General features: G+C 40.5%; 1 protein-coding gene and 1 pseudogene across 1 annotated transcript in view; one reads left to right on the top strand and one right to left on the bottom strand.

Moving 5' to 3' along the window:
* Positions 1 to 768, bottom strand: part of STARD9 (StAR related lipid transfer domain containing 9) — a 146,729-nt gene extending 145,961 nt beyond the window's left edge. Inside the window, exon 1 of the mRNA XM_069105668.1 lies at positions 739 to 768. Within this exon, the coding sequence (XP_068961769.1) occupies positions 739 to 768 (30 nt within the window). The remainder of the gene's footprint in view (positions 1 to 738) is intronic.
* Positions 769 to 2,455: 1,687 nt separating this feature from the next.
* Positions 2,456 to 3,074, top strand: LOC138175309 (trafficking protein particle complex subunit 2-like; annotated as a pseudogene).
* The last annotated feature ends 12,546 nt before the right edge of the window (positions 3,075 to 15,620 follow it).

The raw sequence follows: 15,620 nt of genomic DNA, 5'->3' as shown, positions 1-15,620 counted from the left end.
TAGGGTCACACAGCTAATAAATATCTGATGATGAATTTGAACTCAAGTCTTCTTGACTGCAGGCCCTATCCACTTTCCACTGTACCACCTAGATGGCCAAGTGAAGCTTTGTTTGGTAGAATCTACATGGATAGAGTGCCAGGCCTGAGGTCAGCAAGACTCATCTTCCTGAGTTCAAATCTGCCCTCAGACACTTACCAGCTGTGTGACCCTGGATAAGTCACTTAACCCTGTTTGCCTCAGTTTCTTCATCTGTAAAATGAGCTGGAGAAGGAAATTGCGAACTTGGAACTAATACTAGTTGGAAATGGCAAGTGTCTTTGCCAAGAAAGCCCCAAATGGGGTCACAAAGAGTCACACCCAACTGAAATGACGAAACAACAACAATAGAATCCAAAGACTATACTCTTCTTTTTGCCACTTGGAACTAGAGTGAAAGGGGAGAATATCTAATATTTTAAATATCTACTCCTCACTAAAGTGGGCAGACTCTCTATTCCTTGGTAAATATTGCAACTGATCATGGGGCAGCTAGGTGGTGCAGTGAATAGAGCACCAGCTCTGGAGTCAGGAGGACCTGAGTTCAAATCCGGCCTCAGACACTTAACACAAAAACTAGCCATGTGACCTTGGGCAAGTCACTTAACCCTAACTGCCCTGCCTTCCCCCCTCCAAAAAGCAAAAAAAAAGATTGCAACTGCCCGATTCTGTCTCTTCCTCTGCAATTCTTATCCATACCTTCCCACAGACCCCCCGAAGACAATCCATCCAATGTACTAAAGGCCTTGTTCTTGGGTCCTTTTTCCATTTCATGGATATTAATGAAACACACAGGATGTCCAGGTATTATTACCCTCTTGCCATACAAGCAACCTATTTCCTTTTCTAAAAATACACTTCCTAGATAATATCCTTACAAGTCATCCTTGGAAACGTGTTACAGCCTCCTTCCACCCACTGTGTGCCATTTCACTGCCCTTTGGGGCCACCCACAACTTTGAGTCTTCAGACATCCTGACAGATAAATAATCAAACACAAAGTATTACTGGGAGAACAACTGTTAAAAAAGACAGGTTTTGGGGTGGCCAGGTGGCGCAGTGAGTAAGAGCACTGGCCCCAGAGTCAGGATGACCTGGGATCGAGTCCAGGCTCAGATACTCAGCACCACATCCAGAAATAAATGGCCGTGTAACCTTGAGCAAGTTGCTTAACCCCAATTGATTTAAAATCATTGATAAAACAAAAACCAAAAAAAACCTGGTACCATATTTCCAAAAAATGATCAAAGAAAACTGCCCAGTTCTCAGACCCAGAGGTCAAAGTGAAAATAGATCCACCAATTACCTACTGAAAGAAACCCAAACAGAACATCCAAAAATTATAGCCAACATCCAAAATTTTCAAGTCAAAGGAAAAATCACAAGCAGCAAGAAAGAGTTCAAAGTACTAAGGAATCAGTCAGATTACAAAAGATTATGCTGCAAATATTACAAAGAAGAGATAAATATCAGAATATGACATCCCAAGGGGCAAAAGATAAAGAACATATTAATTTGCAAAACTGAATATAATCCTCTGGGGGGGTGGGGGGAGAGTGAATCTTTAACAGAATAGATGCAGGGGTATAGGTGCAGGGTACAGCTTCAAGGCCACCTGGGGCCTTCTAGGTCATTGGGTGTGGTCCTTTGACTGAGTCCTAGTTTTATAGAACAAATCCTTTTATTAGGGAGATTTGGTCTGTGAAGTTTGGATTTCATCAAAGGATCACAACTGAGAACCTAGAGGGCTATGTGTGGCCTCAAGGCCACAGGTTCCCCACCCCTGATCTAAGATATCCCAGAAAACATGGAGGGGGAGAGGTACATAATTTTAAAAGTTTAGGAAAACCTGGCCTGGCTAGTCTCAAAAAAAAAAAAAGCATCACAGACTCAGGGATGAAAGGATATCATCAGTAATCTTGTTTAGAAGTGTCAAGCCCAAAGACAGGCCTGCAGAACTCTGAATAAGGCCGGAACCACATTTAAATGGAATTAGGAAACGTTTAACAAAATAAATACAAATATTATTTTATATAAGTATATAATACCTTTTATATATACATACATAATACTTTAATGGGGCAGCTAGGTAGCATAGTGGATAGTGCTGGGTTTGAAGTCAGGAAGGCTCATCTTCCTGAGTTCAAATATGGCCTCAGACACTAAATGTGTGACTTAACCCTGTCACTTAATCCTGTTTGCCTCAGTTTCCTCATCCATAAAATGAGCTGAAGAAGGAAATGGTAAACTGCTCTAGTATCTCTGCCAAGAAAATCCCAAATAGGGAGTTCTCCCGAGAGCTGAGGCACTGCGAGAACCACTGTTGTAGAGGTTCTGGCTGTCAGAGCAAGGAGGGTGGCTGGTGCGGTCAGTGCAGGAGCCGCATCCTGCCCACAGGACCTGTACGTTGGAGATGATGTCTGGAAGCTTCTGCTCTGGAATTCTAGGCCATTGTGATAATCCAGTTTTTGAAATGGAATTTTTTACCAGCTGGAAGTAGATTCTAAGGATGATCATCATAATCTGAACCAGTTCATAGCTCATGCAGCCCTGGACCTCGCAGATGGAAATATGTGGCTATCTAACAATATGTACCTGAAAACTGTGGACAAATCCAATGAGGGTTTGCTTCTGCTTTTGTTGCTGCAGACCACATGAAATTTATTACATTTTGCATAAGTAAGTCAGTAAGACAAGATGGAATAAAGAACTTATTTAGTGATGTCTGTGATTTATATATAAAGTTGGGGTTGGGGGGGATTTGGGGTTTTTTTTGGAGGGGGGGAGGCAAGGCAATTGGGGTTAAGTGACTTGCCCAAGCTCACACAGCTAGTGTGTCAAGAGTCTGAAGATCACATTTGAACTCAGGTCCTCCTGACTCTAGGGCCGGCGCTCTATTCACTGTGCCACCTAGCTGCCCCAATTTATGTATAAAGTTTGCAATGGATTCATTTTATGAACCAAATTCATTCATTCAATCAAGTACATTTGACAGAAAAGTTCAATTTCTTGGAAAGAAACACCTTCTAAGTTGAATACAGAAAACTTTAAGTATGTGATATCATAGTATGCATTGGCTTAACAGAGCCAATAGAATCTATTGTGCCTAGTCTTGGCTAAGTTTCTGTAAATTGGGGCGGCTAGGTGGCACAGTGAGTAAAGTGCTGGCCCTGGAGTCAGGAGGACCCTAGCTCGGTTCCAGCCTCAGACACTTAACTCTCACACACAAAAAAGAAACTAGCCATGTAACCTTGGGCAAGTTACTTAACCCCAATTGCCCTCCAAAAGGCAAAAAATGAAATAAAATAAAATAAGTTTCTGTAAATTAGCCTCCTTTCTAATTAGATAACTGTAAGGCACCTTTTCTTGTCATTTTTGCAGATAATTCAACCAAAATAACTTATACGTCTGAAAAATATTGTCTTTATGAAGAATGCTAGATGAAGCGCCCTGATAATTATTTTGGCTTTAAAAGGTTTTAGAAGATTTTACTTTGACTAGTCTAATATAATCTTCTTAATTGAATTGTAAATTAGATGAATGTCAAATTGTTGATTTGGTTAACAGATCTTAAACTGAAATATAAAAATTGGCTCACAATAGGAAATAAAATTTACAGCATACACATGGATTTTTATTTATAAAGGCACTATCCATAGTGTTGAAGAAAAGATTTTTTTTGTCTGTCAAATTTTGTACTAAGTATCTATCTGAGAGCCTGAAGTATCAAGTCTGGTGATCATACCAAAAAAGAAAACTTTGAGCATGAATATAAGACTCTACCTATAAAGGAAATGTAGTGGTTGCTGAGACCAAAAGTCTTACAGCTGGGGAAACTCAGGCAAATCAAGGTTAAATGACTTGCCCAGGGTCACACAACGAGTAACTGTCTGAGGCCAAATTTGAATTCAGGATGAGAATAAGAGGTAATGTAGTCAGAGTACCAGGTTGACAGAAAAACACAGGTTGAAATCCCACCTCTAACATTTACTAGTTATGTGACCATGGGCAAATCCCTTCACCTATGGGCCTCAGTTTCCTCACCTGTAAAATGAACACAATACCCTACTGTACCCATCTTATAAGATTGCTATGAGGCACAAATGAGATAATGTATGTAAAGTACCTTATAGATATTAAAGAGACAGATATATGACTGCTGACTGTTCTATTAACTCTGTGTGGTCTAAGCAGGAACAAGTAGCTGCTGTGCTTTCCATGAATGATTGCTGGTGAAAGAAAACAGCATTTGGAAAAGTCACCCTTTCCAAAGAATGAAGCCCTCATGAGGAGGTAATGGAGCCAGATGACAGATGATGATGATGATGATGAAGATGATAAATACAGCCTTGTCCCAGATAGTGAGAATAATGAAGACTGTGGAGTGGTGGTCTTAGTCAAATTTTCACTATTTAAAGTTATAATATGGTAAATGGAGTCAAATGACTCCACATCCCAATAGAAAAATGCAATGAAAATTCAAATAATGCCACCGCTTCATGGGATTCATTATTCCTGCTAACTGGGACCACTCACACTGATCTAACATTTTAATGTTTACAAGGCTCTTTTCTCACAACAATCCTATGAGGTAGAGGTAGCAGGAGCATTATTCTCCTGATTTTTAGGATATTTAGACCTCCAACCCTTACAAAGTTGTTTTCTCTGGCTACTGCAACATTCTGGCCCAGCACCAGTAGGACATAGGTCTAGACCTGAGCAGAGCCGGTATGCAAGCACTAGACCCAGGTTACTCTGAGACCTTCCAATGCCTCTTGAGATGGACTTGAAGAAGCTTTAGAGTAAAACTCATAATAAACCACATTTTCAGGCCTGCCCTGAAAATAACAATTTACGCAGAATTTAGAAACAGCTCCAATTATTAGGATCCAGAAATGATCCAAAGTGGGGTTCCCCAGGATTTTTAAGGTCCAAAAAAAACCTACTCTGAGAGATACCAAGGACCAGACCTCTCTCCCAAAGTACAGCCAGTTTCACAGGAATGAAGGAAGACATAATTCATAAGATACTCAATGTTCATTACCAGACATGGCCCAAATTACTCTACAGATTTGTTGCTGTTCACTCATTTCAGTCGTTTCTGACTCTCTATGATCCCATTTGGGATTTTCTTGGCAAAGATACTGGAGCAGTTTGCCATTTCCTTCTCCAGCTCATTTTACAGATGAGGAAACTGAGGCAAACAGGGTTAAGTGACTTGTCCATGGTCATAAAGCTAGTGTCTGAGGCCTTATTTGAACTCTGGTCTTCCTGACTCCAGGTCTGGCCAGCTCTATCTACTGTACCCCTTGTTTAAGCAAATTACCAAGGAAATATTTTATGGAATTAGACAAAATAATAACAAAATTCATATGGGGAACAATAGTTCAAGAATATCAAGGGAAAGTACCAAAAAAAAAAAGTAGGAAGGAAAGGGACTTGGCATGACCAGATGCCAAACTATATGACAAAGCTATAACAAAATTTCTCTGGGAATGGATAAAAAATTTAAAAGTAGATCAGTGGAACAGATTAGATAAGCAAGATCCAGAAGTATAAGTGCAGAGCAGACTAGTGTTTGCTGGGGAAAGTCTGGCAGAAAACAGGTTTAGACCAAAGCTAGGCCAGGACTGTGTTTACCAACAATAGTGAGAAAAAACTGAAGAAAGTAAATGGCCTTGCCATTATAATCTTTCCTTGTACACACTAATTTCCAAACCATAGAAGACTGATCCACTCTTCAACATTCAAGCTAGATGTATAATGAAAAGTTTGAAATACTACTTTTTTTTCCAAATCATTGTATTACTTATATGGAAGTATGTTTTACATGATTGTACATGCTTACCATCTCAGAGAGTGGGGAGGGGAGGAAGAGAAGGAGAGAATTTAGAACTCAAACTTTAAAAAACCCAAATGCTAAAAATTGTTTTTTAATGTAATTGGGAAAAATTTTTTTAATTTAAATAATTTAGGGGCAGCTAGTTGGCACAGTGAATAAAGCACCAGCCCTGGAGTTAGGAGGACCTGAGTCTAAATTTGACCTCAGACACTTAACATTTACTAGACCTTGGGCAAGTCACTTAACCCCAATTTGCCTTTCCCCCTTCAAAAAAGACAAAACAAAAAAATTTTAAATAATTTTATGCCTCCAAACTTCCCCAAAAAAACAATTTTTCCCAATACTGAGGGTAAGGGTGGGGAGAGGGGTAGAAATCTGCCCCTTAATAGTTTTTATTTTTCTGGCGAGGCAATCAGAGATAAGTGACTTGCCCAGGGTCATGCAACTATAAGTATCAAGTGTTTGGGACCAAATTTGAACTCAGGTCCTCCTGACACCAGGGCTGGTGCTCTATCCATTGTGCCACCTAGCTGCCCCCCCCAATGTCTTAAATGACATCAAATTTAAATAAAATAATATTATATACAGAGATTTAAATTCAGTCCCTGGGAGACCTAGAACCCCAGTCTTGTTGAGAGACTGCTGTCTGGCCACAGGAATAAGTGAAATTGTCAGCTGATTGCAGTTCTACAGGTTAGGTTTTATCTAAGCAGAGCCTAACCAATAGTTTCTCCAAATTGAGTAACAAAAATTCTATACTAAAGGAATTAAAAAGGAAATAGAAGGGAGGGGCCCAGAAAATAAAGACATAGGAGTCCCAAGATGGGAAAAGGAGATTAAATGAACCACAGGCCTATCTACTGTCTTGTTAACAAAACAGCCTTAAGAGAGGTGACCAACCTACAGGGAGGTGAGCCATGATGACACTCCAGCCCCCAAAGGACAACTGTCCACTGCTCTTCATCAGCCTTGCTTCTCTCCCTGAGAGCTGTATGGTCAAAAGAGCCCCAAGGCACAGTTAGCTTCCTGATTTTTTCCTAATGGCCAGGAAATGCCATTTGACCCAGTGATCCCAGACCTAAATTTCTCAGTTGCTTCAAGAACTGTCTTGAAACCTTTCTCCTTCTGTCCTTAGAACTCCAATGGGGTTGAATTTGGTAGCCACAGAGGAGTTGACCTTCATTGAAGTTTTCCCCTGTGCAGAACACAGTAGTTTTCATAATCTCTACATCCTTGCACCCTGGGCTAAGGCTAGCTATAGATATTATGAGGTGAGCCAATCCCTGGATCCCTGCTCCTAGACTCTATCAACATCAGAGAACTATTAAGAAGCTCCTATTCAAATTTTCTAGACACTTTCTGAATGATGCTGGAAAACTGATCACTTTTATACTAGGTCTTTCCTTCAAAACAAGGTTAACAAGGAAGGTTCCAGGGAATTGGAAAGATCATTGATTTCCCGTACCATTCCCCTCCCCCCCCAATTTCGGGTGATGTAAATTTAGTATTAATTTCAAGGATCTTAGATTTCATCCATGCAAAAATTTCCTCCACAGAAAAAGCCCAGAGAGCTGTTAGATCTCAGGAGGCAAGTGTTCATGAGTGACTGTGGCAAAAAAAAAAAACTTGTCACCTGGTGGACAGCTGTTTGAGGACAATCTTCTCCAAATTTAGCTGAGCTAGACCTCATAAAGGACAGACACACAAAGAATGCTCTCTGTCTTCCTCTCTCTCTCTCTCTCTCCCCTTGCCTGCCAGAAACTCCCCTTTGAAAACGCTATTCTTTTGTTTTAAATCCTAATTAAAACTCGCAGAATCCCGGGAAGCATAACACCTTAAACTAGCACTCCTTACACTTTAGTAAAAATGAGGTTTGGATTTTTCCTTAAAACAGGTTTTGAAAGGGGAGAGGAGAAAAGAAACTGAAAAAGAAGGAACTGGGAAAATAGGAAAGAGACAATACCATTTGTTAGGGGAGGACTGGAGAATTGCCTATGGGCACTTACTTTCCAGACTTCATAATTTTGCTGCTCACAGGATGAAATTACTTTCTTTCCCTGATTCAGAGTTCTCTCCACAATCACTCAAAGGACCTGCCTCTGCTCAGTGTTTGAATATAGTTACACATGTGCACAAGGGAAAAGAAACACTCCTCTCTCAGAATTTTCAGGCATACCTAGACTACCAATAAAGGAAAATGTTAAGGAAATTACTAAAAATAAAAATAATTTAAAAACGAGATGCGTATAAAGCGTTTTGCAAACATGAAAGTACTATCTATATAAAAGCCAGCTCTCATTACTACGGACGCCAATCCTCCCAAACTAGATAAGCTGTCCTTCCTTCTCATGTTCAACAACAAAAAAAAGGGGACATTAAATCTCCTGGGATCCAGCCCCCCTGGATTCCCTTTCCACATACCCCAACAACCCGTTAACTTCGACCCAACCTTCTAGGAAGCTTCAGAAGATCGTCAGATCGAAGTATAGGAAAAGGGCACACCCTTCTCCGGGGACTTCGGCTTAATAGTGGATCGGTTAACAGGCATTTATTAAGCGCCTACCAGGGGCCAAGCATTGTGCTAAGCGCTGGAGATACAAAGAAAGGGTCACGCTAGGGCAGGGACTTGGAAGCTGGAGCAACAGGGACCCGGGACAGGCGCTGGCCTCTCGAATCAGGCAGAAGTGCCCCTATATCTGCGCCCCACTCCCGTCCTGGGAGGGCAGAGCCCTACTGCCCCAGGTTTCCTCTTGCCCTTCCTCGGACTCCCCTCGGTTGGGTAACCCTAGAGTTTAGACCACTCCTCCCTACCCCACGACAGGGCGGGCCTCCCCGCCCGCGCCCGTGCCTCCCACCGCCGAGTAGAGTGCAGGCAGCCCCGCGCCGCTGGGGGTTCGGACCTCCCGCCCCGTTGTCCCGCAGCTGTCCCCGCTGCACATTCGGCCCGCAGCCTCACCTCTTGCTAAGTGGCCGCACCCGAATAGCCACCCGAACGTTCGCCATCTGCCGGCTCCTGCCCCAGAACCCTGACGCCCAAACAACCCAGCCGCTACATCCTCCGGACCCAGCCTCGGCCCGCCCTGCCCCACGAGCCTCCCAAGACAGTCCCGCCCAGCCGGAGACTGGGGCGGGACCTCCCGAGCCTTGGCCAATCCCGGGCATTCCCTTCTCCCACTCCCCACTTTTTTCAGCTCACTTTCTTGTGTAGTCTTCGAGGCTTTAGACTATAAGCTCCTAGAGGGCAAGGAACTCTTTTTGCTTGCCGTGCCTCACTGGTAGAGCTTAATAAATTCTTATTGCCTAATCCATTCAGTGAGCTGGATTTGTGGTTGGCGAGTTTCCCTGCTGCTGTCTGCATTCATCTGGGCTGCCACTTTCCTTAGCAACCCGTTTCCTTCCCACCCCTCCCCCAAACATGGAGAAACAGCCACAGCAGAAATCTTGTGTTCATTCTTTCTCCGCCTGCTATAGGGGGTCTAGTCCGGTCCATCTGGAACCCTAGTGATCTTTATAAGATGCCAGCAAAGGCATCTCAGAGAGGAAAGATTGGTTGCCCCTCCAGTTTGGGATATAACCCCACTGACGCAAGGGAACTTGCTCAATTCGATTCAACAAACATTTATTAAGAACCTATGTATCCCAAAGAGATCATTAAAATGGGAAAGGACTCACATGTACAAAAAAATTTATAGCAGCTCTTTGTGGTGGCCAAGAATTGGAAATTGAGGGGATGTTCATCAATTGCGGAATGGCTGAGAGAGATGTGGTATATAAATGTAATGGAATACTATTGTGCTGTAAGAAATGGTGAGCAGGTAGACTTCAGAAAAACCCGGAAATACTTGTATGAACTGATGCTGAGTGAAATGAGCAGAACCAGAACATTGTACACAGTAACAGCAACTTTGTGCAATAACTAAGTTTGATAGACTTAGCTCTTCTCAATAACCCAAGAATCTAAGACGACTCCAAAAAACTCATGATGGAAAATGCTGCCCACATCCAGAGAAAGAGCTATGGAGTCTCAATGCAGATCGAAGCAAACTATTTGCTCTCTTTTTTGTTGTTTTGTTTTGTTTCTTTTTTCTCGTGGTTCCTCCCATTGGTTCTAATTTTTCTTTACAACATGGCTAACGTGAAAATATGTTATTATGAATGTATATGTAGAGCCTATAGCAGATTGCTCGCTGTCTTGGGGAGGGGGAGAAAATTTAAAACTCAAAATCTTACAAAAGTGAATGCTGAAAACTAAAAATTAATTAATTTTTTTAAAATTTTGGGGGAAATAAGATATAGAGTTACTCGGGTATAGAAATCCATCTTGCCCTACTAGAAAGTTAGAGGGGACATAGAGGAGAATATAAGAGAGAGTAGATTGGGGGAAGGGGTATTCAGTGGATTTGCTATCTTGGGGTAGGGGTAGGGAAAAGACAGGGAGAAAATTTGCAACTCAAAATCTTGTGGAAATTAATGTTGAAAACTAAAAATAAATTTAAAATAAAAGAGTAGGTAAATGCAAATATAATATTTACATCTGGTTTCAAAAGGGAGTGTTTGGAATCAAGTAAAATAAAAAGGTTTTTTTTTTAATTGTGGGTGATAAAAGAATCTATGTAAAATTGCTTGCCTTCTCTATGGGTGGGGGAAGGGCAGGCGGGAGAGGATTTGGAACTCCAAAACATTTTTAAAATAATGTGAAATAGGGGGTGGCCAGGTGGCTCAGCGAGTAAGAGCACCGGCCCCAGTGCCAGGATGACCTGGGGATCAATCTGGGCTCTGACACTTAGCACCACACCCAGAAATAACTGGCTGTGTAACCTTGAGCAAGTTACTTAAGCCCAATTGCTTTAATTAAAAAAAAAAAAAGAATGTTAAATAGGGGGTGGCTAGGTGAATAAAGTGGTCCTGGAGTCAAGAGGACCTGAGCTGGGATACGGCCTCAGACACTTAACACAGAAAAAAACTAGCAGTGTAACCCTGGGCAAGTTACTTAACCCCAATTGCCCTCCAAAAGGCAAAAAAAAAAAAAGAATGTTAAATACACGCTCACATATACATATATATTTAATAGCTTATGTAAAGCAAATTGAGACTGTGGTGAGCAGTTAGAGAGATGCTCTCTGATGCAGTAAAATATGAATTCAGTTGGTGCTTGTGATCATTGTCCTCTCAAAATTGCCTTGTATTACTTTTGCATATATTATGCATGCACTTAGATATGCTCTAGTCTCCCCCACTACAATGGAAGCTGTTTTAGTACAAGGACTATTTTTTACTTTTGCTTAGCATAGTTCCTGACACATAGTAAGTACTTGAAATAAATACTTACTTTGCTTGATACATAATATGTTGTGACCTTGGAAATCATTTAACCTCCCTGCCCCAGGTAACTCTCTGAGGTTATTCACAAGATACATAATTACATTGGTAGGAATTTCCTGTTTCAAGGAAATCAAGGTCTGAAGAATAAATTAAACAAGACATTGTGCTTTGTATGAGGGAATAAAAGGAATAGCCAGGTACACAGAAGATAGTGTGGTGGACCCGAAGTCAGGAAGACTCATCTTGCTGCTGCTCTTCAGTCATGTGACCCCATGGGCCATAGTATGCCAGTCTATCCAAGCTCATAGTCATTGTTTCCATGATCCTCTCTATCCATCTCATGCTCTGTCATCCCCTTTTCCTTTTGCCTTCAATCTTTCCCAACATCAAGGTCTTTCCTAAGGAATCCCATCTTCTCAGTATGTGATCAAAGTATTTCAGCTTCAGTATTTGACCTTCCAGTGAGTAGCCTGAATTAATTTCTTTAAGTATTAATCGATTTGACCTTCTTGCTGTCCAAGGGATTCTCGAACATCTCCAGCACCACAGTTCAAAAGCATCAGTTCTATGTCACTCAGCTTTCCATAAGTTCAACTCTCACAACCATATGTTGCTACTGGAAAAATCATAGTTTTGCCTATACTCTGTGGGGAAAGTGATATCTTTACTTTTTAAAAGGCTGTACATATTTGCCTTTGTTCTCCTTCCAAGGAGCAAGGGTCTTTTAATTTCATGACTGTGATCAGTCTGCAGTGATCTTGGAGCCCAACAATATAAAATCTGACATGACCTCCATTTCTTCTCCCTCTATTTGCCAGGAAGTTGCATCATCTTGGTTGTTTTGTTTTGTTTTTGACAATTGTTTCAAACCAGCTTCTTACACTCTCCTCATTCACCCTCATCAGGGTTTCTCAATTCTTCTTCACTTCCTGCCACCAGGGTGGTATCATCTGCACATCTGAGATTATTGATATTTTCCCCAGAAGCCTTAATTCCTTTTGATTCATCCAGTCTGGCATTTCATGTAATGTACTCTACATATAAGTTAAATAAATAAAGTAACAATATACAGCCTTGTCCTACTCCTTTTCCAGTCTTAAACCAATCAACTGTTCCATGTTCAGTTCTAACTGTTGCTTCTTGTCCTGCATACCAATTTCCGAGGAGACAAGATGATCTGGTGCTCCCATCTCTTTGAGGACTTGACACATTTTGTTGTGGTCCATACAATCAAAGGCTTTAGTATAATAAATGAAGCAAAAGTAGATTTTTTTTCTGGAACTCTTGCTTTTTCCATAATCCAGTGAATGTTGGGAATTTGGTCTCTAGTTTCTCTGCCTGTTTGAAAACCAGTTGACTCTTCTGGTAATTCTTGGTTCACATATTGCTGAAGCTTAGTTGGCAGAATCTTAAGCATAACCTTGCTGGCATATGAAATAAGTGCAATTGTTCAGTAATTTGAACATTCCTTGGAATTTCCCTTCTTTAGAATTAAGACATAAACTAATCTTTTCCTATCTAGTGACCACTGTTGTGTTCTCCAAATGTGTTGTTATATTAAGTGCAACACCTTAATAGCAATATCATCTTTTAGGGTTTTATGTAGGGCAGCTGGAATTCCATGATCTCCACTAGCATTACTGTTAGCAATGCTTCCTTCCTAATGCCCACTTGACTTCATTCCTCAGAATGTCTGGCTCTAGATTAATAACCATACCGTACTGGTTATTGGCAATATTAAGATCTTTCTTTTATAGTTCTTTTGTGTATTCTTCTTGCCACCTTTTCTTAATCTCTTCTGCATCTGTTAAATACCTACCACTTTTGTCTTTTATTATGCCCATTTTTGCATGAAATGTTCCATGATATCTCTAATTTTCTTGAAGGGAGTTCTTGTCTTTCCCATTCTATTGCTCTCTTCTATTTCTTTGCATTGCCCATTTGAAAAAAAAAAAAAACCTTATCTCTTGCTATTCTCTAAAATCCTGCATTCAGTTGGATATATCTTTCCATTTCATTTTCCTTCTTTCCTCAGCCATTAGTGAAACCTCATCAGTTGAAGTGTTGAGGCTGGGTTTGAATTCAGGAAGAGGAGTCTATAAAAGAGATATCAGAAGATGAACCCCTTGGGTCAGAGGGTGTTCAATATGCTACTGGGGAAGGGCAGAGGACAACTATAAGTACCTCCAGAACTACTAAAGCTAATGGGCCAAAGCTGAAAGGAAATTCAGCTGTGGATATATCTGGTGATGAAAGGAAAGTCCAATGCTGCAAAGATCATATTGCATAGGAACTGGGGGTGTAACATCTATGAACCAAGGTAAGCTGGATTTTTTGCTTTCTTGCTCTTTTTCTTTGGAAAGTTTTTTGTTGTTGCCTCCTGTATAGTATTTCAAACCTCTGTCCATAGTGCTTCAGGTAATCTACCAAATCTAATCCCTTAAATCTATTTATCACCTTTACTTCATATTCCTAAGAAAAGTTATTTAGGTCATACCAACATAGTCTGATGGTTTTCCCTACTTCAATTTAAATCTAAATTTTGCAATAAGAAGTTCATGATCTGATCCACAGTCAGCTCCAGGTCTTGTTTTAACTGACTGTATGTATAAGTTCCCAAAATGGGTGATACCACCCCCTGGCGGGCACTGGAATGATCCAGGGAGGGTGGTAGTAGCCTCAGGTGCAACTGGAGAAGGGAACATTGAATTAAAAATAAGGGGGTGGTGGAAGCAAAAGAAAGAAGAGAAGAGAAAAAAATTTGAAAAACCTTTTGTACATGTTTCATCTGTTGTATAACAGAGTTAAAGTCATAGAGATTACATTATTTTCCATATAAATACACAAAATACAAGTTATAACCTATCAGTGGTCAAGTCCACCGACAGGTCTTAACAAGCCCTGTTATGGGGTTAATGGCCCATGAGAGTGTTGTGCATTGTCAGGAAGTCTAGCATGCAGAAATATTCTGCAGGAATATGTGCATATAATGACTTGTTTATAATATGATACCGTACAGTTACACAACACAATTTTGCATCATCAAAATTTCAAAGCAGGAAAAAACCCACAAATTTACAATAAATTATTAAATTTAAGATGTGTCATTTAAAAAAATATATTTTAAATGATGCAAATTTCTCATTAAAGGGTTAAAGAAAGTAGATTTCCAGGGAGGGACTAAGTAATTTTTTTTAAAGAGTACAGTAGGCCAAATAAGTTTGGGAACCTCTGGTATAAAGCTTCTCCACCTTTGACTACAAAGTATATAATCAATCTGATTTCTATGTTAACCATTTGGTCCATGTAAAGAGATGCCTTTTGGGTTGTTGAAAAAGAGTGTTTGTTATGACTAGCAAGTTATCTTGACAAAATCCTGTTAGTATCTGCCCTGTTTCATTTTGTACTTCAAGGTCAAACTTGCCTGTTATGTCAGTTATCTTTTGATTTCCTACTTTAGCATTCCCATCCACTATGATGAATGTAACACCTTTTTTTGTTATTTCTAGAAGATGTTGTAGGTCTTCATAGAACTTTGACCTCTTTGGCATCAGTGGCTGGAGCATAGACTTACATTACTATTCAGAAAGATATCATTCTGTCCTTTTTGATATTATATCCCACTACTACTACTGCTTTTCTCACTCTTTTATTAACTATGAGAGCTACTCCATTTCTTCTAAGGGATTCTTACCCACAGTAGTATATGCAGTGATCATCTGAATTAAATTTACCCATTCCCTTCCTTTTAAGTTCACTGACACCCAAGATGTCAAAGTCTGATCTTCCCATCTTAACTTGGTTCACTGACCTTACATTCCTTATTCCTATGCAGTCTTTACAGCATCAGACTTTCCTTTCATCACCACACAAATCCACAGTTAGGCTTCCTTTCAGTTTTGGTCCAGCAGCTTCATTAGTACTGGAGCTACTAGTAGCTGTACTCTGCCTTTCACCAGTCGTTCATCTTCTGATGTCATCTCTTCCATAGACTCATCTTCCTGAGTTCAAACCCAGCCTCAGACACTTACTAGCTGTGTGACCCTGGACAAGTCACTTTAACTCTGCCTCAGTTTCCTCATTCCTAAAATGAGATGGAGAAGGAAATGGCAAACCATTCCAGTATCTTTGCCAAGAAAACCCCAAATGGGTTGAAGACTACTTGAATAACAACAAACAGGAGAGGGGGAGAGGGAAACAGGAACAGTGTTTGCCTTAGGACAACTTAAATAGTCTAACAGGAATATATGACTTGTAAGTAGTAAATATGATCCAAGGTGAAATGTTGTAAAGGCAAGGAGGTTAAAAGAGTTCTAAGAAAATTCGAAGTGGTATAATTTGAAGAGCTATTATATTATTTCAACAAGATTGTCCATTTTTTAGGGGTGGCCAGGTGGCTCAGCGAGTAAGAGCACCG

The sequence above is a fragment of the Petaurus breviceps genome, unplaced genomic scaffold, assembly GCF_028583685.1.
Source record: "Petaurus breviceps papuanus isolate PSGF00001 unplaced genomic scaffold, PetGlider_PUasm1.0 77, whole genome shotgun sequence".
Classification (NCBI taxonomy): domain Eukaryota; kingdom Metazoa; phylum Chordata; class Mammalia; order Diprotodontia; family Petauridae; genus Petaurus; species Petaurus breviceps.
This window is presented reverse-complemented; position numbering and strand designations above follow the sequence as displayed.